The 22,974-nt window shown below is 42.8% G+C and overlaps 5 protein-coding genes across 10 annotated transcripts in view; 2 read left to right on the top strand and 3 right to left on the bottom strand.

Moving 5' to 3' along the window:
* LOC125768989 (probable beta-hexosaminidase fdl) overlaps window positions 1–6,736 on the bottom strand; it is a 38,986-nt gene extending 32,250 nt beyond the window's left edge. The window contains exons 1-3 of one of the 3 annotated variants that reach the window (XM_049437350.1): window positions 6,540–6,736; window positions 4,900–5,725; window positions 35–344 (exon numbers count right to left, since the gene is read on the bottom strand). The gene's annotated coding sequence lies outside the window, so the exon portion shown is untranslated. Of the gene's footprint in view, window positions 1–34; window positions 345–4,899 lie in introns of all 3 variants that reach the window. The other 2 variants (XM_049437349.1, XM_049437351.1) reach the window with 2 other exon arrangements.
* A 292-nt stretch (window positions 6,737–7,028) lies between these two features.
* Window positions 7,029–8,061, top strand: LOC125768999 (NADH dehydrogenase [ubiquinone] iron-sulfur protein 4, mitochondrial). The gene is made up of 4 exons (XM_049437363.1): window positions 7,029–7,163; window positions 7,316–7,463; window positions 7,537–7,712; window positions 7,777–8,061. The coding sequence occupies exons 1-4, from the start codon at window positions 7,117–7,119 to the stop codon at window positions 7,955–7,957; spliced, it is 552 nt and encodes a 183-aa protein (XP_049293320.1). The 5' UTR covers window positions 7,029–7,116; the 3' UTR covers window positions 7,958–8,061.
* A 92-nt stretch (window positions 8,062–8,153) lies between these two features.
* LOC125768988 (uncharacterized) lies at window positions 8,154–16,653 on the bottom strand. Of its 4 annotated transcripts, XM_049437347.1 has the most exons (7): window positions 16,155–16,653; window positions 11,376–11,525; window positions 10,884–11,073; window positions 10,783–10,817; window positions 10,430–10,548; window positions 8,591–10,004; window positions 8,154–8,526 (listed from the first exon to the last, which is right to left on the bottom strand). In XM_049437347.1, the coding sequence occupies exons 1-7, from the start codon at window positions 16,593–16,595 to the stop codon at window positions 8,389–8,391; spliced, it is 2,487 nt and encodes an 828-aa protein (XP_049293304.1). In that variant the 5' UTR covers window positions 16,596–16,653; the 3' UTR covers window positions 8,154–8,388. The 4 variants fall into 4 exon arrangements, with proteins under 4 accessions (XP_049293304.1, XP_049293302.1, XP_049293303.1 ...); XM_049437345.1 differs by having other exon boundaries at window positions 10,783–11,073; XM_049437346.1 differs by having other exon boundaries at window positions 10,783–11,073; window positions 11,397–11,525.
* A 233-nt stretch (window positions 16,654–16,886) lies between these two features.
* Window positions 16,887–18,980, bottom strand: LOC125768994 (sodium channel protein Nach-like). The gene is made up of 5 exons (XM_049437358.1): window positions 18,455–18,980; window positions 17,827–18,379; window positions 17,485–17,767; window positions 17,166–17,423; window positions 16,887–17,098 (listed from the first exon to the last, which is right to left on the bottom strand). The coding sequence occupies exons 1-5, from the start codon at window positions 18,559–18,561 to the stop codon at window positions 16,887–16,889; spliced, it is 1,413 nt and encodes a 470-aa protein (XP_049293315.1). The 5' UTR covers window positions 18,562–18,980.
* Window positions 18,981–19,137: 157 nt separating this feature from the next.
* On the top strand, window positions 19,138–22,744 carry LOC125768995 (transmembrane protein 135-like). Its single transcript, XM_049437359.1, has 6 exons — window positions 19,138–19,710; window positions 20,495–20,721; window positions 20,791–21,606; window positions 21,681–21,821; window positions 21,902–22,068; window positions 22,140–22,744. Exons 2-6 carry the CDS (start codon window positions 20,575–20,577, stop codon window positions 22,255–22,257), a joined length of 1,389 nt encoding a protein of 462 aa, XP_049293316.1. The 5' UTR covers window positions 19,138–19,710; window positions 20,495–20,574; the 3' UTR covers window positions 22,258–22,744.
* Window positions 22,745–22,974: the final 230 nt, after the last annotated feature.

Genomic DNA, 22,974 nt, shown 5'->3' with positions numbered 1-22,974 from the left:
ATTAGAGCAAGCAAATAACATGATCAAAACTCACTCGTTTACAATTGGGGAGCTCGCTCATTGGCACACGGACGGCAGCAGTAAAGCAGGAAGCGCGCATAGAACACTAAACACGGCTTCTCACACTCTCTCTCTCTCTCTGATACTGATGCACTAGCGCTTTGGCCGTCTGCTAAAAGGCACCCACATTCATAAGATCCCGTGGTGACGAGCAAACTTCAAAACGTGGATGAGATGCTGCCCACCCCTCCCGTCATTCGTTCGTTCTCTCGGTAGCCAATTGAACTATGCTGACCCGTCCTGTGCTGACGAAACCAGTAGCCGCCCGGGGTGGGGGCCAAATACTGTAATTAAAATAAATTAAATTAATGAATGAACGTAAGTCAATGGAAAGGGGGCACGCACTAGGGAATGGAAACATGATGCCAGTTCGGATTTGCAAGTGTCTAATTATTTCGCATGAAATGTGTAATTTAAGTAAGTACTCTTTAACGTGGATTGGTTGTGTCCAGCTTTCCACCAGGAACTTGACAAAAATTGATAAATATTTCCCCAATTCATATCACGAATTGTTTATCAAATTTTGTGATAAAAGAAAGCGAATAAAATGCTTATCAATCACTTACAAGCTGCATGTGTTCGAGAGGGTATGATTTTGCAAAAAAAAAACATTCCTATCAGAACACATAGAAATAAGGGGGGAAAACCCTCCCTTCTATTTAAGTAGCCCGATACTGTACATTGAAGTGTGTCGATAACGGAACGGGATGCGGCCAGTAAAAGGAACTTTACTTTCCCCCCCTTTTTTGCTTCCTTATCGCACTTAAGCTTGATTACATCATACAAACGATAAGAGGTAATAAGTGTTCAACCACACAGGGCGTGTGGCAAATCGGTTCTGTACATTTAAGTGACACTGAGAAAGTGAAGAACACCATCAAATAACAAATGTTTTCATTCATACCAGAACTGTAACAATCAATGAGCGATCGGACTGGTCGGATGCATACAAAGCAGAGGGTTTGTTCTCGTTGATGCTCTTGGCAAGTGAACATTACAGTGACGCTCGCTTCTCTCGTAACAATCGTTTGCAATTGTTTGCGGACAGTACAGGAAACCGCACATCAGTTTCATAAATGATTTGCATTTGGGGGGGGGGGGAGACGGGTTCTGTTGATGCTCCCATCCGTCCGACTCGTCCGTGTGTGGGGTTAGAATATATACAGAAGGGATTCTTTAGCCCTTTTTTTCTTAGAACAAGGTATAATTAAGTGGTAATATTTGTTTTTAAAATCTTTATTTTTATTAAGGTCAAATCAAGCTTGATACGAAAAATTGTTGCTCTTCACTTGTTGAAGTTACTTTACTGAATGAATCTTCATTGATTTTATTTGCAATTTACAGGGTGTTCAATAAGTTCGAATACAACTTTCGAACGTTGCGTAGCTTTAATACCATGAGCATTCAGTGTAATGGTATTGGTGTTAGTTTTAGGCCTGAATATCCACTAATTATTGGACATGTCAACTTGCTGTCATCTGCTGTTTGGTTACTAGGCTCGATGAAAGAGTACCGTGGCATTGTAGTATTTTTTTTTTTGCGAGAAATGAGCGACCCCGTGACATATTCGGGCGATTGAAACTTCATGAGTGGAAGCGGAATTTCATTTATACTGTTATCCGTCGGTACAGGGAGACGGTCTCGGCCAAGGACCATGTGAAATTAAGGCGACTGCGCTCGGCAAGGATGTCAGCATCCATGAAAGTGATGAGGGAGAGGGTTCGCCGAAAAATGAACCGTTCGATCCTGAAGACCGCGACTGAACTGCTCACACTAGCATGACGAACGACTTAAGATACAAGTCGTGCAAGAAACGCAAAGTTCACGAAGTAGCAGAGGCTACAGCTAAAAAACGGTTGGACATAGCCAAACTGATACTTTTGCGGCACTCAGGTCAGGAGTTTGTGTTTTCTGACGAGAAATTCTTGGCTGGTAACAGCCGCACGAGGTTCAAAATGACCGGTTGTGGGATCCGACGTTGTCCAGCATCCCTACATCCCTAATAAACAATCCACGATTCCAAAAACCCCGCGTCAGTGATGGTTCGGGGAGGTTTATCTAGGCGTGGGATGCTCCCACTGGTATTTATCGACATCTTATTGTAAGCCTATAGTTCTGGAGAAGGTTGTGGCCTCGGCACTTTGGGAACTCCACGTCTTTAAACTGAACGGTGCACTGGCCCACAAGACGAATATCGTCCAAGCGAGGTGTCGCGGGAATTTGACAGATTTTCGTGATAAGTCTTTGTGGCCTCCCAGCTCCCACGACCTTACCCCACTGAACTTTTTGGTATGGCCACACATGCTGGCCAAGCAAAGCGAACATCAAGCGAACATTATGGACCAATTTCAGAAGCTCATTGCCAAGATCTGGGACGAAATACCGTGATTTTTTCGAGAAACGTCTTAAGCTCGTCGTAAAGAACAAAAGGTGGAGAGCTCCCGACAAATATTCCCTAAACGTTCTCAATGAGCATAGCTTCCATAGGAATTGACTTGAAAAATTCTATCTTGTTTTTTGTTTTTATTTTTTATTAACGCATTTTAAAAATGTATTCAAACTTATTGAACACCCTGTATAGTTTCCTCAGATGTGCTAGTCAACGGTTACTATGCTACTGTAATGTGATACTGATTACAACAATAATAATTAAAAGTAATGCGCTTTTTTATTGATCAACAGCCAAATGAAACTGATCTTCACACGACAAGATCGGTACCAAATTCCATCCCAAAACTTGTGTAGGGCCTAAATCTTAATGTCGGAGGAACCAATTATCGGAGCAGGTTAGTATGCAGGTGATCCATCATACTCCGTTGAGCTTATCCAACCGTGAAAAGGGAAAAACGCACGCTAATGATTATTTATATTCCATTGTAAAGCCAAACATTTGTGAATATAGTTTGTGAACGGGAAATGAAAATAAATCCAAAATAAAGTACATTAAAAAACCATTGACGCAGGGCTACGGCATGTCATTATATTTCCCTTTTCTATCGCCAAAGGTGAACAAATAATGCCGTGTAGCCTCCACTCACCCTTGGGTTGGGCTGTGAATGTTTACTGTGTTGTACGGTTGTACATTCGCCCCATGTAAGCGTACGGTTGATAGTTTTTTTCTTTTCTTTGTGCGTATTGTTTATTAACATACGGCGTTGCGTTTAAAGGCACGCGCGTGCAATGCAGCAAACGGTGCAAGGGCATGTCGCGAATTTGTGTGATTTCATTGCCTCATGTCACCCTGTTGTTGCAGCAGCGTACAATGCTGATAATGAAGAAAAATATACAAAATTTTATACCACCAAAATAAAAATGCCACGAAACAAAACCCCCAAAAATGGAACCCCCTCATTGTGCCTTTTTGGGTATAGTTTTACTGTGGGAAAATTAAAAACGAAAATGACTTTATCAGAAGAAAAATACCGCCACCGTGGTTAGGTTAGGTTTGGTGTGGGGCTTGGTGGAAAATTGTATAAACCACAAAAGGAGGGGTTCCAAAGCCCAACCAGCGTCAAGAAAAGTGTTGTTGCCCATTGTTGACTTTTAGAAGGACAGGCACGCGGTTAAGGTTGCATTATTTAGCAGTAATGCAGTCAAAATGCAGTCATCTACGGACAGGGGCATTCTCCATGCTGATTGGTGGTTGGTTGAGAGCGGCGTAAACGATGACAACAACAAAAAACACGATGGAATGTATTAATAATTTAAACGAAAATATATTTTACTTCAATTTTCAATCTTTAAAAAAATCTTGTTTTCCTTCTATTTTTTAAAAAATAAAATTTTATTTTCAAATTCTTTTACTTTTTCATCCTATTTATTTAAACAACTGTAGTAGCTTCATCCTAATGCTAAGTTTCCAAGTATTCTAGCAGCTGCAATCCCAAAAAAGCGGTTTGCTACGATTCGTCCACGGCTATGCCGGCATCCACGTAGCGACCCAACACACGAGAATAAACAAACGCACATACAAAACAGGTCACAACTGCGGGTTTTGCTCAACACTGCCCGCCCAGCCTGCCTTACCTATGCGAGCGAAAGAATGACGTCCGACAGGAAAGGATTTTAAAATTCGGTACATAGGCACGTTGAGATTAAACAGTTGGTTCGTGCCGTGGTTTCAACGAAAGGGGGGCGGGGGGTGGTCTGTGAGGCAGTAGCAGTTTTCAGTCTAGCAGCTCTTTCCACGTGTTCAAACAAACTAAACATGTCGTAATACCCGAACAACATGCATGATCCGGCAGTTCAACACAAACATACATTCGATTTAGAGTGTGGTACATGAACTTTTAGAAGGATAATCTCCTTTTGAGAAGCATTCCAAGGGAGGTGTGCAACTTTTGGGTTGGACGGATTGGGTGGTAAGAATCTATTTCAATTATCCAAACATGCACCGGTACCATCATCATCATCACCCGGGGGCCACATGTATAGTCCGGGCGTGTGTGGAAATTGAATATTAGCGTAGTGACCCCGTAAAACAGCTTCAGAAAAACAAACTATTCTTCTCCTTTTTGCTAACTTCTCGAGTGCTCGCTCTTCTGGATCGCTTCTCGCCGGTGTGTCCTACTCAAGTCACGGCTCCATTTTGGGTGGTTTTCCCTACCCCGCCCCCAGATGAATTCTTGATGCGACCAACAAAATAAAGGGGGTGAAAAAAGGAAGAAATTTATTGATTTAATAATGCCATACCTCCCCCACCCCTCGCAACATTCTTCATCCAATCGTTTGCAAAAAAAGAATGCATGGTAATGGTCGCCTCCTTCGCATCCGATCGATTTCTGGAGCGGCAGACGGTTTCATGTTTCATGCTTGCTTCGATTCTCCACTTTCCCTTACCTGCTATTTTCTTCCTGCGGCTCCTACGATGGGTTGTTTCGGGGTTTGTTTTCCAGGACGTTTTGTTGCCTTTTTAAGCTTTTTTTTAAGCACAACCGTTAAAGGAACTGTGTGAATTACTGGCACTGGAATAGTTGCACTTGAACAGTGCAAATTTTCCACAACGACGTACACGGTAACAATGGGAATAGGCGGAAGTTGAATAACGGAAAGGCTTATTAATTTCCCCCTGCTTCTACGTTATTGCTCCACTCACTCACTTTTCTTCACGCAACACACTCCACCACACACAGACAAACACACTCGTTCACCCCGATCACTTTGATTGATTGGACTGGTGCACTATTTTTGCATACACGCGTTTGCTGCCGCTATTCCCTCAACATGCACTTTTCGCACCGCCCAATGGTTTGTAGCGTTGTTTTCAATCGAAGCCTTATTAAGTTTGTTCTGTTTTCTTCGTCCTCCTTTTCGGCGCGAGGGGTGAGCGGTACCGTTTTTCCGCTTCGTATGCCGTAAGCGCGGAAAAGCCTTCCGCGCGTTTCTCGAATGGATGCGAGCCGTGTCTCGTCAATCGGCGCCACCAAGACCTATCATTAGTGACGGTCTTTTTCCTTTTACTCCAGCAAACTCGGCACTAGTACTACTACTACTACTGCTGCTGCTCCGGTCCGGTGTGACTTCTACAAAGGGATGGCGTAGCTTGTGACGGGGTGGAATCACACACAACTCTTCCGAAAGTGTGCCGGTTGCGCGCGATTTCGTTCACCCGACTGGTATCGATCTCGGTTTTACTTTGCTCGCTTTGCTCGGTCGCACCCGTTCGCTTTGGACCGAAAATAAGAGAAATAGCGTGAAAGAATATTGCCCCCCACACCAGTGCGCGGTGTCGTCTTGCCAATCGCTTGCACGAAAGTCACCACCCGCTGGTTCGCTTCAACTTGTCCAACACTTTCGCTGCCGCTGTTCAATCCTTTCACGACGCGAGATGAATTTTGACATTTGTACGAATCGGCATTGGGGGATGAGCGATGTTTAAGCGATATAATTACACGCGCGAGAAAAATTGTACCCTACTCGGGCCGACACAAATTGCTGCGGATGTTCCGTTGCATCATACCGTGCTTCGCCCTTTTCCAATCCAAAGGACAGCGCCCCTGCGCCCCACTGATGGTGCACCTATTTACAGACGGTCGAGTCGGTACACCGATTCCGCTGGTGACACCTTTAGCGGCCGGAATGAAAGCGAACCTGCAAACACTGCCACCGTACTACGGGAGGACCGTCAAAAAGTAATCGATAGTGCGCTGGTTTTGACGGACACCGCAGAACAAATCCGCACTCAATCGTCACGCACCCGAAGTCGCGAAATCAGAGCAAACATCCCGATAGTGCTATCGTTCGCAACACACGTTCGCATTTTTCACGCCAATTTCGCGAAACAAGAGCAGAAGGGTACTACAGCACGATAAGCAACAACAATAACAACCCTTCCCTGGTCGGGTGAAAAATTGTCCCCTTGTGGGGTTGCACCAAGTTTCTAACGCTGCTTGGCCGCTTACGGCACAACTGTTTCCCGCAATGACGATACCCTTTTTCGGCACATGAAATGGGACTGCTTTTTATCAGTATGAACGCACTATCACCCTCGCCTGCTTCACGTGTGACTCATATGGCTTTTAAACAGTTTATGAACAGTAATTTCAGCATTTTTGTTTAAGGTTGCGGATGAAAAAACGTAAACAACTAGGTCTATTATTGCACGCTTAAGCTATGTCTACAGGGGATGCAAATGACAGCCTTAAGCTCAGTGTGCTGTGTGGTGCAAACTCACAGCACACGTGAACCGCGCGAAAGCACACAATTGACAGCATGGAAATTTGATTGCATTTGAAATATGAGCAATTAAAAGAATCGGCAATAAAAGCTACTGGCTTGCATTATTTCAAATGGTTCAGACATAAAAGATGTTTTCCTTCGCCACGTTTTATTGAAGATAGCGTTAAAAAAAGTCTTTTTTCTAATTCACCTCAATGCTTCGTGTAAACAGAGCTGTACCAAAAGGCAGCCTTCACTGTACTGCCAGCATATTTCCAGCTGTCATTTCGCTTGACAGTAGCAGTGTTTTGGTTTTTTGCTTCGTTTGTCAAAAAATATCTGGCCCCAGCAAAATCGTATAGATTGCAGAGTGTTTGCGAAAGGGAAAATCGTACGAAAATGAGCCTATTTCTGCGTACGGTGGCCAGAACTGGTGCCACGCAATGGTAATATTTCATTCCGGCAGTGTGTTTACTTATATATTTGTGTAAATTGCAGCAGCTCAACATACTTCACCGTTCGAGTTTTGTTCCCGGCTGGATGGTTGTGTAATCGAAATGTTTGATTAAACTGGTATCCTTGATTTGTACTCCCTCAGGATGCGGGCATCCCTATCCACGTCATCGATCGTATACAAGGATCCAAAAGCGCAAAAAGAAGCCCCGATACTGGATGCGAGCGTTATTCTTGCCGCTGACGAAGAGCGTGCTCGTGATCACCTTCCGACCATTACCGTTCCTACGAAGGTTTACAAATTCACCTTGTGAAGAAGGAATATGAAATAAAATGGTTGGTTCATTTTTTTTCTGCCACTTCCAGGTTGATATAAGCCCCATTACCGGAGTGCCGGAAGAGCACGTGAAGGAACGTCGGGTGCGTATCTTCATGCCAGCGAAGAATGCTATGCAGAGTGGTACGGATAACATTCAACATTGGAGCATTGAATTCGATAACCGTGAACGCTGGGAGAATCCATTGATGGGATGGTCTTCATCGTAAGCTAAAGACAGATCGAGTGTAGAATAAGCAATTGATCAGAATTTACCGTTTTCTTTTTAGTGGCGACCCATTGTCGAACATGCGCGTCGATTTCACCACGCCCGACGAGGCGATCGCCCATTGCGAAAAGAACGGATGGAGATGGTTCGTAGACAAGCAAGAAATTCAAAAGAAGCAGCGTGTGAAGAACTATGGCATCAACTTCTCGTGGAACAAACGTACCCGCGTATCGACCAAGTGAACAGCGGTCACGAAAGATCTTGGTAACGGAATGTGGGAGTTACAAGCATGGTCGTTATTACGCTATTAGATCGTTGTAAATAAGAGACACCTTTGAAAAACAAACCGACCGTATCCAATCTACTCAATACAAAGGCGTATTGCACGTGGAATTTCTTTCACTTTGCATTCTCTATTTAAATAGTAATTGATCTTAGTTCGTTTTAGCAATGAAATTCATTTGTCAAATTTATTCAATTTCGAAAGCTACGGATCAAATTCAAGTTCAGGCCACCACAGTCAACTTTAAGTTGATTTCGAGTTTGTCCCTTTCAAAATTCTTGCAAAGCAATTCTTGCTAAAGGACACTTCCTTATGATCGCCTAACTTAAGCGGACGGAATGTTGATGTACAAAGTGTATGGGTTTAAGTTACAAAGAGTCAATTAATCGCTTAATATTTTTTTCCATACGGTGAAGAGTCATCCATTTGAAGCTGTTCCAGCTGTAACTGTTTCCGTATGGCACCGAGCTGTGTCAATACCCGGGTTGATCCTTTTTCGTTCACCTTTGTCCGTTCAACGGCCGGTATCTTTAAAACAGAAATTGGGAAATGTTACTAAAAATGCTTTTAAGAACTGTCCATCGATTCTTACCTCCCATTTCTTCTCTACGAGCTTCAGGCCATCACTCTTGAGGTTTTCCGGTCGATCACTAACGTACACTTTCGGTGGCGAAAGTGATGGAAGCAGTGAACCGGACTTGCTACCTTTCATGCCGCCATCGTGATGATGCTGATGATGGGTATGATGCGCATTGTTCTTTCTACTATTGCCACGCTTCATCCAAAGCGTGTTGTAGTGTCGAACGTACTTGGCAATTCGTTCGTCCAGCATATCATCGCCAGCGATTGCCGACGAAGTATCGTCGTCTCGGTGCCGATCATCCGCATCGGAAGGGCTCGCGGTGGGGCGTGTTGAAACACCAACACCTCCAGTCCTTATTTTATTGTCCACAAACACTTCCCCGTTGCGAATGTTTACCGAAAGAACAGGTTCGGGCGTTTTCTTGCTCGGATGAAACAGTGAATCCTTCTCGATGTTGAGCGAGTACGGTGGTTTGCGGTAGTTGTTACGTACGATCACCGGATTGAGCACGTCCAGATCACCATTATCGTTGTCACTTTCGTGGTACTGTATGTCTAGGATTTTGTACGGATTATTTTTCGGTGAAATAGGAGCCTGATGGATTTGAACCTCGTCATCATCATCAGCGATCGTCGAATGATGCCGTCCGTTACGCGTGGAACGTTTTTCCTGATGGAACTTTGGATGTGCCATATTTTTCCGATCTGCATCCGTTGTAAGCGTACACACGGCACACAGTGCAGCTAATCCTTTCACACCTTGCGGCCGTTTCATTGATCGATCACACTTCATACAACGTACGATATGATCTTCCTTTCTGCTGATATTTGCCTGTCCCATCGGTCGTTTGCAACCGCACTTGGCGCAATGCGGTCGCTTTTGTTTCGTATGCTCAACGCCTCGCGATCCAACAGTCGGCTGGGGTGGAAGAAACGAACGATCGATATCGGTCCGGCAACTTTTACAGTACTGATACCGATGATCCGCCGTTAACGAATTGTTGGTCGTTTCGCTGGAAGATTCATAATCCTGCTCGGAAGATAACGTCGACGAAGAGGCCGCCCCAACCGACACAAAATGGTTGTGTTTATCTTGATGCGCCGAGTTACTAAAATACCGATACACCTTCACCCGTTCGTCCCCGGAAGAGAAGGATCCACCACCACCGCCATTCGGGTGCGGAACGTGCCCCGTCGTCGTGACGGATGTTGCCGCCGGGGCCACTTTTGCACCATTTTCCGAAAATGCTTTCCGCTGTCCATCGTACGGATTGAATAGCTTGTGATCGTTCTCGAGGTTGGCCAACAGCTGCAACCGGCGGATATGATTCTGTTCGTTGGCGATTCGTACCTTTTCACTGCGCAACCGTTCGTGTTCGAGCTGCTCCTCAAGCTGCATCGTTTTCAGCTGCTGTTCCAAACGACTGCACAAAACGCGAGAGCAAAGATGCGTGTTTTAGTGTTTACGGTACATTACACATAAAGGCCTGGTGGAGGAACATGCGTGACGAGGAGATTATTTTTCGACCACCAAATTTGGGCCAATCGAGGAGTTGAAAAATGTTTTAAGATTACATTAAAAGTTTACAAACAAAAAAACAAAAGGTCCTCCTTAACACCATTAAATAAAACAATACAAAACCTCCACAAACTAAAACTTTTTCCTCAGCGAAAAATGGCAATTTTTATGATTGTTTCCTTTAAAGCTAAAACAGTACAATCCGTGAGCGAAACGATAACAGCACATTTAACCCATTTTTCACACAGCACCTCCCCCCATCAACGGCTATCAAACGTGCGTGTGAAAGCTTTTCAAAACAACCAATCCATTTTGCGTTCGCTTCTGTACCTGGTCAACATTTCCTCCTCGAGCTTTTCCTTCTCCCGCAAACGTTCGACCTCCTTTCGCTTTTCCTCGATCTGCTTGATGAGCTCCTTCTGGTACTCCATCTTGCGGCGACTTTCCTCCTGATAGAGAAAAGAAGTCAACAAAAGCAAATTATTTTCAAATTCCGAAATACAACACACCTGGGAGTAGAAGATTTGTTTTCAATTTTTGCCTCAGAATTGCTGTACTGGAGAGAAAGAAATTAAACACTGGACCCAATTTTTGTTAACAAACATTCGACACCCTATACCCCCCCCCCCGGACCACTCCTCCCTTTTTCCCATTTAATTCACACCCCAAAAACGAATACCTACATCGGCCAACATCCTGTTCCTGCGATCGATAGTGTCTGTGTTAAGAATGGTAGGCAGATCAGTATGAGCTAAATCTTGGATCAACTTCTCACGGGGGCTACCTTTGCGGAAGTTTGCATTCGCTTCCGCCACCAGTGACTTGCCGAACCGGACCTGCGGTTGGCCGCCACCGGCAGGCGGTGGACTCGTGGTGCCAGTTCCCTTCTCATTGGTCGCTGTTTCCTTTCCCGGCGGTTTACCGGTACCGTACTTCTGCATGTACTGCTGATGTTTGGTCGTCACTTCCGGAATCTGCAAATGAAGGGCGATGAATGGGAGGGCATCGGAAGTGGGATAAATGTTAATTAAGCAACCATGATTCAACAGCAAAATGCAGTTGTGCTTGTGCGAAAAAAGTAGTTTAATAATTAAGAGAAAGTAAAGATAAGGGTGACTTGAAGCTAATTCTTCGTGCAAAACGCTACACAACTACAGGTACTTTTGTGTGTGTGACAATGCGATTCAATGCGAGAACGGAAACAGCTAATGCGTTGCTGATGCAGGTTTTCTAGATTTGCCTACCGCAGAAGATTCAAGAAACAGAGATAGTTTACCACGTTAGCAATGAAATTTACATTTTTCAAATACTCTTGATATTCCTGCTGGCGCGTACGGGAGAGGACGGTTTTCTGCTCCTTTTGCTTTTTATTGAAACTCGGAAAATATGAAAAGAACGTATCCGAGACCCACTGTTCCATTTCATCCTGCAATTGAGAAGAGAAACATTAACACATTATAAACAAATGGTACTTTATCTGAACTTTACAAAATAAAAAAAACATTCGATTAAAGGTAAGAAACTATTCTAGAGACATATAGGCAGCAATGCTGCCGAGCGAAAGCTGAAAATAGGCCGTTCTTTGCCGGAAAATCCAACGTGCAACCGGGGAATTTTGTGAACGAAATCAGATATTTATAGATGAATATACAGGCTATTATCATTTGCATAACTATTTTGTTGTTTCTAGAGGGAGAGACCGAAAAAGAGAAACCGAGCAAAAGGCCGTCTCAGTGCTGGCTGCATTTATTCTGCCTTAGGATATTAATCTATATAAGACGACTTCATCGATTGACTTCTATTCAAATCGACCTATTTTTAGAAATAATTACTATAATATGGGTAAAATAAAAAACTTTATTTCCTCAACTGTACAGCAATTGTCACGTGCTTCTTTAAATATTATCAACAAACGAATCAACTAAACGCAAACACATTACTAACGGCTGCACATTAACTCATAAACATTTCAACAAAGTTTCCATTACATTCCCCATGTGTAATATCCACGCTGAGAACACGATTCTGTTCACCTCAAACAAACTTTGTGTGGTATGAGAATTAAGCGGTCAACAAATGGCGGCCACCAACACCTTCACTGATGCACACACGGGGAAATAGATAAACGTTTTCGTGTAACCGATTATGTTTTGTTTTGCTGTTGAATGACTCGCATCCTGTAAGCAAATTAGACCCAGTCACTGTACTGCAAAACGAACAGGAAATTGTTTCCCGAATGCGACGGAAGTCGCAACAGTGCCATCGCCATACAAATGCGCCATGCATAGTGCAAATGGTACAATGAACCTGGACGGGTAATGGAATTGTTTTAACAAATTGTGCGATGTAATTTAAACTTCTAAAGTTTATCAACCTCGCGGTGGTAAAAGTTCTACCATGGGCAGGAAACAAAACTATATGTCTCTGTTGGCTTGGCTTGGGAGGACTAGGCGCCTCCATTTGGGAGCTTTTTCCATGCAATTAATGGCGCGCATGGTGCTAACGTGTGAATGTATATGTGGCTTGTAAGTGGCCCCCTTGCTCCGGTACGCCGGTAGTTCGTGACGAGGACTGTTGAAAAATGTAACATCATCATCAGTGCTTCCTTTTTGTATTTTTTTTTCACCCACCAGCAAAAGCGTGTTGTCGCCACCGTTGGTTTGCGGAAGAAATAATCATTTGTTGTAAAGGACTTACAGCTTGAAACGTCTTATGTGCGGGGGAATGGAATATTATATTCGGTTTTCTATCCCTAGCCAGTAATTGAAATTGTGCCACTTGTTTTCGACATTGCTACAATGGCTACGTTTCTTTGAACCTTGGCCATACATTGTAATAAACACATAGGCTAATGAATGGAAATACTTCGCGTACGCACATACGCTGAATCATGGAAATTTAGAAGAATTTTGAAGGCCACATAAAATTGTTCCAATAATCACACGATCGTAGTCTTTCATTGGCTCTGAATGAGTACTAGTTATAGGCAAATTTGTTCCAGATTTATATCGCCATTTGGACATCGTGGAAAGGTCCGACATCAATTTCATGACAGGATAAGTTATGAAATTTCTTTTACGATTTTGAGGTCACCGTAAAGCTCAACAACGTCCTTTCGCCAATAAGGGAAATAAATACTTCTTCTGCTCATTTTTCCTTAAAACTCATTTCAGAAACTTTCGTCAAATCGAGATTTTAGAATAAGTAGGTTTTTGGAAATACAAATCTTTACTGGAGACTTGCTCAAGGAAGTGGAGAATTTTCCTCAAATTTTAAAGGATAATACCTTTAAACGTTTTTTGATGACCATAAAAGAGACAAAATTTCCAAAATTTTGACAACTCCAAAGATATAAAGATATAGCTCGATCACTGGGTATACCAAGAAACATTAAATTATTTAATTTAATTATTGTAAAGTTTTAAAATGGCCTCCATTTCTTTTTCGCTCATCAGCATTTTGCCGCAACATAATGCTTTAATTTCCAATCCTCCACAAAAAGCTTTAGTAACCTTCCCGATAACTGCATGTCTACCAAACGAAACACTCAACCAGCTCAACATCCTGTCATAGACAAGGAGGTCTCGGTCGATATAATAACATAATACACACATCATGATGTTACTACTGGCCGTTGTAAGAATAATCCTTAAACGGTTGAAAGGGGGAAAAAATTACAAAACTACATAAGCGAATGGCCGATTCAATCAGGCGAGTTAGAGTCGCGGAAAACACTTCATAATTTTCAATCGCCTGACGAGGAAAAATTGCCCACTTCACGGTCACGTACCGTGGACCATACTTTCCACTTAATGTGAATGTAAATTTAAAATTCTGTATCGAACAAAATGTAAACCACACATACGTTATTATGAAGAGGTTCATTGTATGTAAATGAAGCTTGTTTTTGAGCTAGCATTTTTTCCCTTGTAGTGAGTTCTTCACATGGAAATGGTTTTTTTTCCTGGATGGTTAATTTCTTAATCGTTGTTCGTGTGGAAATGGAACATTAATGAAGAAATTTAATTAAATAAAAAAAACGCTCGTTTGCAGAGAATTCTCTTCTTATGTAGACACCTCTTGTCGATGGTAATAAAAATGAAGATGAACGACCGAAAACAGCAGTCCGATTGTACTATCCCCAATGGTGTCACGTATCCATCCTATATTGACTAACGGCCAGTAAGTGGTTTGACTCGTTCATTCCACTTTCCTGTCAATTAATATGCAACCGGCGACTTTTCCACCATCCTAGCCCGTATGGTTGCGTTGACACTGATTCCTTTTCCACAAGATCAGTTTATAGTGTTTTCCCCCCTCATTTTGTTTCATTTCCAGTACGGTGGAAAAAGGCGCCAGGAATTGATGGCGATGTATTTAGGACAGATTTGGAATTAATTTCCAATTTTCGATTCCCCGCTGCCTTTCTTTTGGGGGAGTTTTCAGATGTAAGGATAGAAGACAGGGGCAAAATGTCTGGTGTACATTGATCGGGTCACTTCGCGTACGAATGACTGACTGGCAACGAATATGCATCGCGGTCAACTTTTGCTCCAAACGCGGAACTACATTCAGTGCTGCCTCATTACGAGGTGGCACAATATTTTAGGCCAATGTAATGGAGATACACATCAACGCATTTCTGATCTGATTCCATCCTACTTCGGGGTGGTTCATTCACGATTTACTCGCAGGGGGCTGGAGATCACTTTTGGAGGTTAATAGAACGCCACTAAAGTAGGAAACCAAACCCAGGTGGGTGCATTCTTCCGCATGGCTAATGAAAGCAAAAGATTAACTAGGAGCAAACTGGACGCGTGATTCGAATGGTGACGAAATTATATTAATTAATGATACGACGTCATTCATGGGACATAAACGACGGCGTACATGTGTGCCGATCGATAAAAACTATAAAACTATCCAGACATTATCTATTATGGAATAAAGCATGGTTCTGGCTATGAAATGACCCACTTCTAGGATATTGGAAATATTGTTGGACATGAATTCTGAAAATTGGAAACATTGGAACGGAAGATATATAGATAAATCATTATTACTCTTATTTTGGTTAGAAATAAGAAATTGTGGTCAAGATCATATGATCATTCAAATTAATAATGATCATGTAATATAAACGATCAAATTAAATGTAAAACAGAGATGTGGCTAGATTTTTTGGTCTTTTGATTAATCTTGCAGACTTGACGTGCCATTTCTCGTTAACTAGACCTGCTTTTACCCCTCCTTGTTGGGAAGAAACGGTCCGTTTAGGATTTTTCATCAGTCCTGTCGTGTGAGAAACCGGCGCTTCCCCAATCGTTCATTGATAGGTTTGTGTGAAACGGGATTTTGGTCGGGCATAATTTTGTACGAAAAAACCCCTTCTTTGTAGTGTGCATAATAAATTATAATACATAATGACCTTGTCTAGCAATCAATTATATAGCAGATAACCAGATCTTATCCGATTATACGATCAAACAGGGTAAAAAGAATACATCTACGGAAATGAACAAAAACTACTAAATACACATTAAATTGTACGAAACTTGGTTGAAATAATAATTCATTTCAAACATCACTTACAGTCCCGAACCAGATTTGATGTAATCCGATTGATCAACCCTGATGATGATCGTAGATTGTTTGTAATAACTTCACGACATGACAATGCCTGTAATTCCTGCACTAGGATGCACTAGGAACACATAATCACGGCACTTTCATAAAATTCACAATGCAGTTTCTGGAAGACTTAAAAGCACGCCGAAAAGGCAACTACTACGCGAACGAAAAGGGGACACCTTGGCCTCCGATAACTGTGTCTTGCCAAGTGGTCGTCTTGGAAGGTACTGCCGGTCGTTTGCTTCTTAGCCACAGTATCCGACCAGCCTGTGCGAACTTATCCTTACACTAGGAAAAGAAAACCCATTCCATTCCCAACACCGAAGGAAACGAGCAGACATTCTCAGTGCGCCGAATCCGTACCATGACACTCGGGTGGTGCATGTTAGTGGGATATCCCTTCGGTATACCGCAAATAACTCACCTGTTGCGGCGACATTTGTATCGTCCGTTGTGCTGATGGGACTGTCGATGGTTCTTCGATAGATGCCGATGATAGGCTATCCACAACATCCTGCGGTCGGTCAATATTTGTCGAATCGATAGAGCTTCCTGCTGCTGTTTGTTCACGGGAAGTTCTTACCGGCACTCGTGAACCGGCATCGTCTTCTTTTATGATGTTGGTTTTTCTACTAATTTGCGAGTTGACCTTCTCCTTGGAAAACTTATCATTGGAAGGGAAGGCTTGGGAAGTTATCACTTGCTCGTTATCATCATTGCGTGGTTCTTCCGGTGGTGTAGAATGTTGTTGTTGATTCGATTCCTCCCGAGCAACACTTTTAACTCGAGCTTTATCCAACTCTAGCAACTGCTTTTGCTTGGCGATAAATGCTTCTAGCTCTTTTGAATATTCCGTGTAAGACATTATTAAATAAAACACAATTTAATTACATACAAACAACTCTTCAATTTCAATGCGCCGCAGAACCACCAAACAAAATAATCGACCGTTTATAATTTCCGAAAAAAGCGCTTTTCTTGACATTTATTGCTGTCAGTGAATTATGCTGTCAGTAGACGTGAAAATGCTGGCAGAATTACGCATGGTGTTTTCCACAGTCACGTGGAGGACGTTGAAATATTTCAATCAATATCGATAGCAACATAAATTCAAATGATATGCGAAGATCAAACACGTGGAACATGCAATTTCGTTTTATTTTACCATGATTGATTTATCCTGTGCTTTTTTAGTGATAGTCTGAGGCGTAATATTTTTCATGTTTCTCTGCTTGCGTTTGCACATGGTGCGTATCATTTTAACGCGAAGGCATGCCAAAATTAAGTTTCTCATCGAAAAGTATGCAAGCTCGATCAGTGTGATGATGCTGAAGCCGAAGAAAAACTCCAGTATGCTTCCTGTAGACACTGAAAGAAGGACATAACGATAATCATGTTGAAGCACCACGATCATTGTATGCTAATGCTTGCTTACCCATCGCGTCTATAAAGTCGTAGATGATTCCTCGGCTGTAACGTATTTTCGGTATGCGAATGCTCCACTTAATAACTGGATCATTAAACCAGAACGTTGAACCATACTGTTGCAGCGTGAACGTGATATCGTCGCAATTTTTTATGCAATTACATGCACCGAAAATTTCCCGCAGCTCGTCGGCCGTTAGAAATGAGATGTAGCTTTGGTACAGCTCCACACACGCCAACTGCGTTAGTTTACAATACCTTGAGCGATCTGTTAAGATTGGTGGAATATCAGCACACATGAGTACGATGCATTTTCAATCACATTTTACCTGATATTTGATAAAAGTATGGGATACAATCGCAGTGCTTGAGAAATAGGTAGAATTTACATTCCAGTAAACATAACCCGTAGGAGTAATAGTCTGGGAAGAACTTCAGGTTCGATTCATGCGGAAATCGACACTTTCGTTGCTTTATGCTTAAGCTTCTCAAAGCAGGAACGGAAGTGATGGCGAGGGCGTTGAAATCCATTTTGGTGAATGTGAAAAATCCACGCTCGACTAGGAGCGATTTTCTAATCGTCGGCATTTCGTATGGACTGTGGAAATAAATCTACAGCATAGTTCATTGTAAACGCCTGTTCAAACGCCTGTCTACACATTTGAACTTACATTAGCATTCGACGTACAGTTAGATATCGTTGCCGAAGCTTCGCCGTTGAAAACACTAACTTCGTAAAGCTTTTCATCCCCAGCATATGCATCGATGCTCAGGTACCTTCCAATAGCCGTGTTAAACGTGTAACATATCCCCATTTCCGTTAACGATCGTATCAATGTGCCCTGTAGATCACCCTCCATCGTGATGATAGCGTTCGGTCGATCGGTAAGCTCGTTCAGTAACTCCCTCAGATCGACACCTTCGAACTCATCAAACTCGGCCAAACGGCCCACATTTTCAATGTCACTCTCCAGAAGAGTATCGATAAATTCACCATATCGAGGGGCCAGTTCAGGATCAATGCGAGCTAGCATTTCGTCACGCGCCTGTTCATTCAGTCGCTTCTGGAAGCACACGGTCAGGCTGGGAAATGTTGTATTCCACAGATGATAGTCGCGATCTAGTGCTATGACGGTGGGGTTGGTCCAGTAACGCACCCAGAAGCTTCCAACATTGTAACAGCCAGCAAACAGTGCCATCGAAATGATGCCAAACCATATTAATCTGAAATCAAATGTAAAGGGAAATTATTAACAGACAAGTTACCATTACAAGCAGGTGCCCGTTGACCATACTTACTTTTCAATGTACGTGCTTCGTTTATGGACAAGATGGAACACTCCATGTAAACTGGTTTGCGCAAGAACGTTTTGAATAGCCTTCGTAAAGGAAAAACGATACACCATGGTTGATGAGCAGGAATGGATAACCGATAACAAAATGCTCCATTTATATAAAGATTTCTAAGTTAAATCATTGTTAAATTATTCAGCGCTAACACACCTTGTCATGTTTTCAACCCAAACAAAAGTTTTCCCACGAGCTTTGAAAACTACAAAAGAACAATGTCGGATAAATAATCAATCACAAATTATCATTGAGATATCTTGAATGCTTCTATTGATTATTTGATGAACACCACACGCACATGTTTATGAATATTCGTGCACAGAAGCACGACAATGAAACAATTTAAAATAGCCAGCTAAAATACTCAAACAATAAATACATTTACAAAAACAAAACGTTGCACAATGTGTTGCAAAAAATATGAAATTTTCTATTTCAATTTTAAATTTAACGCTTTTCATTCGGTTTGTGGGGATTTGTTTACAAATTGCAGCTGTCAGCTGGGAACGTCAATTTCCTTCAAACCATTCGCACACGCACACAAGCAACCACAGTGGGGGGGCTGCACGGAAATCGTGTTGTTATTATTGTCAGCGATTGTAGTTGCTGCTGTTTTTATTCGTCTATGGTCGTCTGGTGTAAGTGGCACGCTGCACCACACCAACAGTGGAACCACTTTTTCCTTCTTCACAACAAAATAGGAAATTGCTGGGCTTATCAGAGCTACATATCGCGCCGAGCAACATTGCGTTACTCAATAGTGTGACCCTTCGGACAATTGCCGTTCGGTTGGGGGTTAGAGGTACAGATTGCCGCGGTGCAGTGATTACTTTGCCTCGAGCAGTGGCAACAGAGCATTACCATACCAGGCTAAATATTAGGGCTGTGCAAAATGAAGTGAAAACCAAAGCAACCACACGCCCCCGGAGATGATTCTCAAGAATGCTTAAGTCGTTGTCAACAAACGGATTCAGGATCGCAAGAGTTACTTTGTCATCGTAGATTACGGCTGTGCGATAAAAGGGATCTTTCTATCTGGACGGATGTATTAACGACGTACATGCACAAATCGTTCAGTACAGTTCGTGTGGGGTTCGATAAAGTGTCGCATTTCGTTGACGGTTAGCCGATAATTAATCGTACTTAAGTCCACAGTAACGGAGCTACGTAGCAAGGACAAGGACGGGTTAACAAAAATAAAAGGGGTAAGTAACAGTAACTATGGGTTACATTACACGGTACGGCACGGCAAACACTATACCTGCGTTAATCCAAAAGCACGCTTGAATCGGAATAAATTTGGATAGTTAATCGTCCGTAAACGGTACTGCTTCGTATGGTACTGCAGACGAAGCAATTGGATGTACGATTTGTGTAAAGTGTGTGCTTCAATTGAATTTCTCCGCAAAAACAATTGCACTTTTATCTACCCATGTGCTACGACCTTTACTACCGCTGGTTGCGTGTTTGCCACATGCCTGCTATATATTTACTAGTATCATTCTTCATCGCTTTTCGATTATTGATAAAAATTATCGTCAATCGCTCCGTCGTTCGTCACCCGTTTCGCGTTCCCCAAATACAATCTAGCCTCTAGCGGGCTGATAAGAAAGGTAGCGATACTTTCAATCAACCACTTTGGGTAAAGCCAACGCAAGTAAACAAATTCTTCTTCCATCGTGTGTTGCGTTGCGTCGTCGCACAGCGCCTGGGTCCGCACTGATCCAAACTCTCCCCACCGTAACAACTTATTATGTCAGCGATTAAGTTGGCTTTGCTTGCGCAGCTTTTTACAAAAAAACTCTCTCTTTCCAACCACTTGCACCAGTCTATTTCTGGAGAGAGGAAAAAACACACACACACATCGTGGGGAAGCGAGACGCGGGGGATACCTTCTTAATCGTTTTATGAACCTACTTTACACATGCCCTATGGAGGTGGTTTTAACGGTTCGTCACATGTTTCTTTTCAAACGCAATTTCCATCTAGCTGTGAGCCTGTACGGTACGTTTCGGACAGTGTCGAAACCGGTCGGCTTTGTTGCGCAAGCTGTGTTCTGATCGGGCAAGATGCAGGTACTGAGCAAGATGACTCCGGTGCCTGTCACCTGCCTGGAGTATGTGCACCCATGGACGCAATCGTGCACACTGGCAACGGCGGAACTAATGATCGTCGGTGTGCAGTACTGTCTTCGAATCTATGCAGCCGTGTATGCGGTAAGTGATGCAAATTTGATTGCTTCAGGCGAAAATATACAACATCTTTATGTCCTCTTTGCATTTCAGCTTTCTCTCATAATGCGTGGCCGCATACCGACAATGCCAGAGCTGAAGAAGACACTTCGCGGATGGCTTCAATCGACCGTCTTTCTAACAACCAATGCCTTCAGCTATTCGATCCTCATGTGCACCATACGGCGAGTGATGGGAAACTTTAACTTCTATACCGCATCGTATGTGCCGGCATTCCTCGCGGCTCTCATCTCGATCATGGTAGAACGATCTTCCAGGCGGGCGCTTTTGGCACTGTACGTATCGAATGTGGCCACCGAAACCATGTGGAATATATTGCAGTCCCGGGGGTACGTTAAATCAATCCCACACGGTGAGCTTGCCATCTTTGGACTGGCCACCTCGGTGCTGATGTACTGCTACCGGAAAAATCGTCAAGAAACCTACCGGGACTCGATGTTCGATGTGGTACGCTTTGCAATCGGTGACAGTGAGGTGATGAAAGCGGCACCTACGGTACCAGAGGAAGCAACGCCAGCCATCCGTGAACCGAACACGCGTGCTTCGAAGGGTCCGAAATATCCATTGCCCTTCATACAGGCGATCCTGCAAGCCTATCTACAGCTTACGGGACGGTTGAAGGCGATGGGAAAGCACAAGCTATGTCGCCATCGTCACGGATGTCTTTACGACACGCTCTCTAGTGGTACGCGCATGTTTTCAATCGGTCTTGGGATACAGGTCGTGATGAAAACGGTACTCCAGATGCGTAAATTCATCAGCCGTCCGGCACTGATACGTAAAACGTTCCTTAACAAGGAAATAGCTCGATTGGGACTATTTCTCGGTGGATTCACCTCTATTTATAAGGTAATGTTTCTTGTTGGAATTGTCCATTTTAAATACCGATCGATTAACCACATCGCTTGAACTGTTTGTTTCAGATGTCTTCCTGTCTGCTACGTCATTTTACCGACAGTGATAGTCCATTGTTTGCCTTTCCTAGCGGACTTTTAGCTAGTGTTGCATTCGCCTTCTACTCTGACAACACAATTGCCTTGTACATAATGTGGAAAACGTTACAGGTGCGGACCATTTGATATCGAGCGCGTAAACAAACGATCTTTGCTAAACACTCCACTATCGTGTCTTTCCCAAATTTCAGATAACATACAACTGGGGTATAGAGAAAGGTTACTTACCAAGGGTGCCCGGATTTACGGTGATGCTGTACGCCGCCAGTACTGCCCTATTGTTTCACGCTGCCACTATCGAACCAGGAAATTTGCGGCCGAGTTACTGGAAGTTTTTGCACTCCATCTCTGGTGGAAGGTAAGTACGGGGAAAATTATTCTTTGTTTAAATGATAAATTTTAAATTTACATATCCTTACCTTTCCACAGAATTTGCATTATGGATCGTAGTGGGTTCGATGTGTACGGTTTGGATACTTCCGGACAAATACGTACTATGATGAAGCTGTGCAAAACGGAACCAATCCTACAGGGACGATTGAGCTGAGACGCCGTACGGTTGAGTGAATCCGTTCACAGAAATGTAATTTCTGTCCAACTTCCAAATTCATAACGCCACTGTTAACAGTGTGTTTAGAAAGCTTTGAGCTATGAGGTATGGGGGATTAAGCTAAAAAAACAACAAAAACAAAATCAAAGATTAGTTAACACGTACGAACAAGTCCTTCAGCAAGTGACAATGTTTTCTTTATTACGCTGCGGACGGTTTGTACCGGCATACCTTAGCATAGCGTCAATCATCACAGAGAACGAGAAACTAGCGCACTTAAGCAAAGCGGGTACAGTAGAATTAAAAGCGTAATGCAATTACCTGTTAAGCGGGAGGTTTATGTTTGTTGTGTTTTTTTATTTTTTACTTTTAAAATGTGCATGTTTTCTTGTTTTTTGTTTTAGCTAAAATGTTTAAAATGGATTAACGTTTCGTTGTACGCATATAATGACGGAATAAATTTTGTGCTAGGTATATAACTTGATTTTGTGGCCTGTTACTTGAGATTTGAACATGTTGAGTAAACTAAAGTCGGAGATTTCAACGCGAAAGACAACGAACGTTACGGGTAGGTGATAAAATTGAGAACGTGACAATCTTGAGGCATCAATTCTGAAAGGAATACAGGAATGGAAAGTAATGCAGAACTTTCATTTGATTAGTTCCAAAGCACTGTTTCTACTCGTGACTTATTGCAATTTTTTACTTGAATAC

The sequence above is a fragment of the Anopheles funestus genome, chromosome 3RL, assembly GCF_943734845.2.
Source record: "Anopheles funestus chromosome 3RL, idAnoFuneDA-416_04, whole genome shotgun sequence".
Lineage (NCBI taxonomy): Eukaryota > Metazoa > Arthropoda > Insecta > Diptera > Culicidae > Anopheles > Anopheles funestus.
This window is presented reverse-complemented; position numbering and strand designations above follow the sequence as displayed.

Bases quoted from the DNA above. Each gene is read 5' to 3' on its own strand.
- LOC125768999 (XM_049437363.1), top strand. From the start codon at position 7,117: ATGAGCCTATTTCTGCGTACGGTGGCCAGAACTGGTGCCACGCAATG. The intron at 7,164-7,315 runs GTAATATTTCAT...GTACTCCCTCAG, and splicing joins AGAACTGGTGCCACGCAATG to GATGCGGGCATCCCTATCCA. The intron at 7,464-7,536 runs GTTTACAAATTC...TGCCACTTCCAG, and splicing joins CCATTACCGTTCCTACGAAG to GTTGATATAAGCCCCATTAC.
- LOC125768994 (XM_049437358.1), bottom strand. From the start codon at position 18,561: ATGGTGTATCGTTTTTCCTTTACGAAGGCTATTCAAAACGTTCTTGCG. The intron at 18,380-18,454 runs GTAAGTATGGTC...ATTTGATTTCAG, and splicing joins CGAAGCACGTACATTGAAAA to ATTAATATGGTTTGGCATCA. The intron at 17,099-17,165 runs GTAAGCAAGCAT...TCCTTCTTTCAG, and splicing joins CGACTTTATAGACGCGATGG to TGTCTACAGGAAGCATACTG.
- LOC125768988 (XM_049437345.1), bottom strand. From the start codon at position 16,595: ATGTCTTACACGGAATATTCAAAAGAGCTAGAAGCATTTATCGCCAAG. The intron at 11,526-16,154 runs GTGAGTTATTTG...TCTCAATTGCAG, and splicing joins TACAAATGTCGCCGCAACAG to GATGAAATGGAACAGTGGGT. The intron at 8,527-8,590 runs GTAAGAATCGAT...TCTGTTTTAAAG, and splicing joins TCGTAGAGAAGAAATGGGAG to ATACCGGCCGTTGAACGGAC.
- LOC125768995 (XM_049437359.1), top strand. From the start codon at position 20,575: ATGCAGGTACTGAGCAAGATGACTCCGGTGCCTGTCACCTGCCTGGAG. The intron at 21,607-21,680 runs GTAATGTTTCTT...TGTTTGTTTCAG, and splicing joins GATTCACCTCTATTTATAAG to ATGTCTTCCTGTCTGCTACG. The intron at 22,069-22,139 runs GTAAGTACGGGG...ACCTTTCCACAG, and splicing joins CACTCCATCTCTGGTGGAAG to AATTTGCATTATGGATCGTA.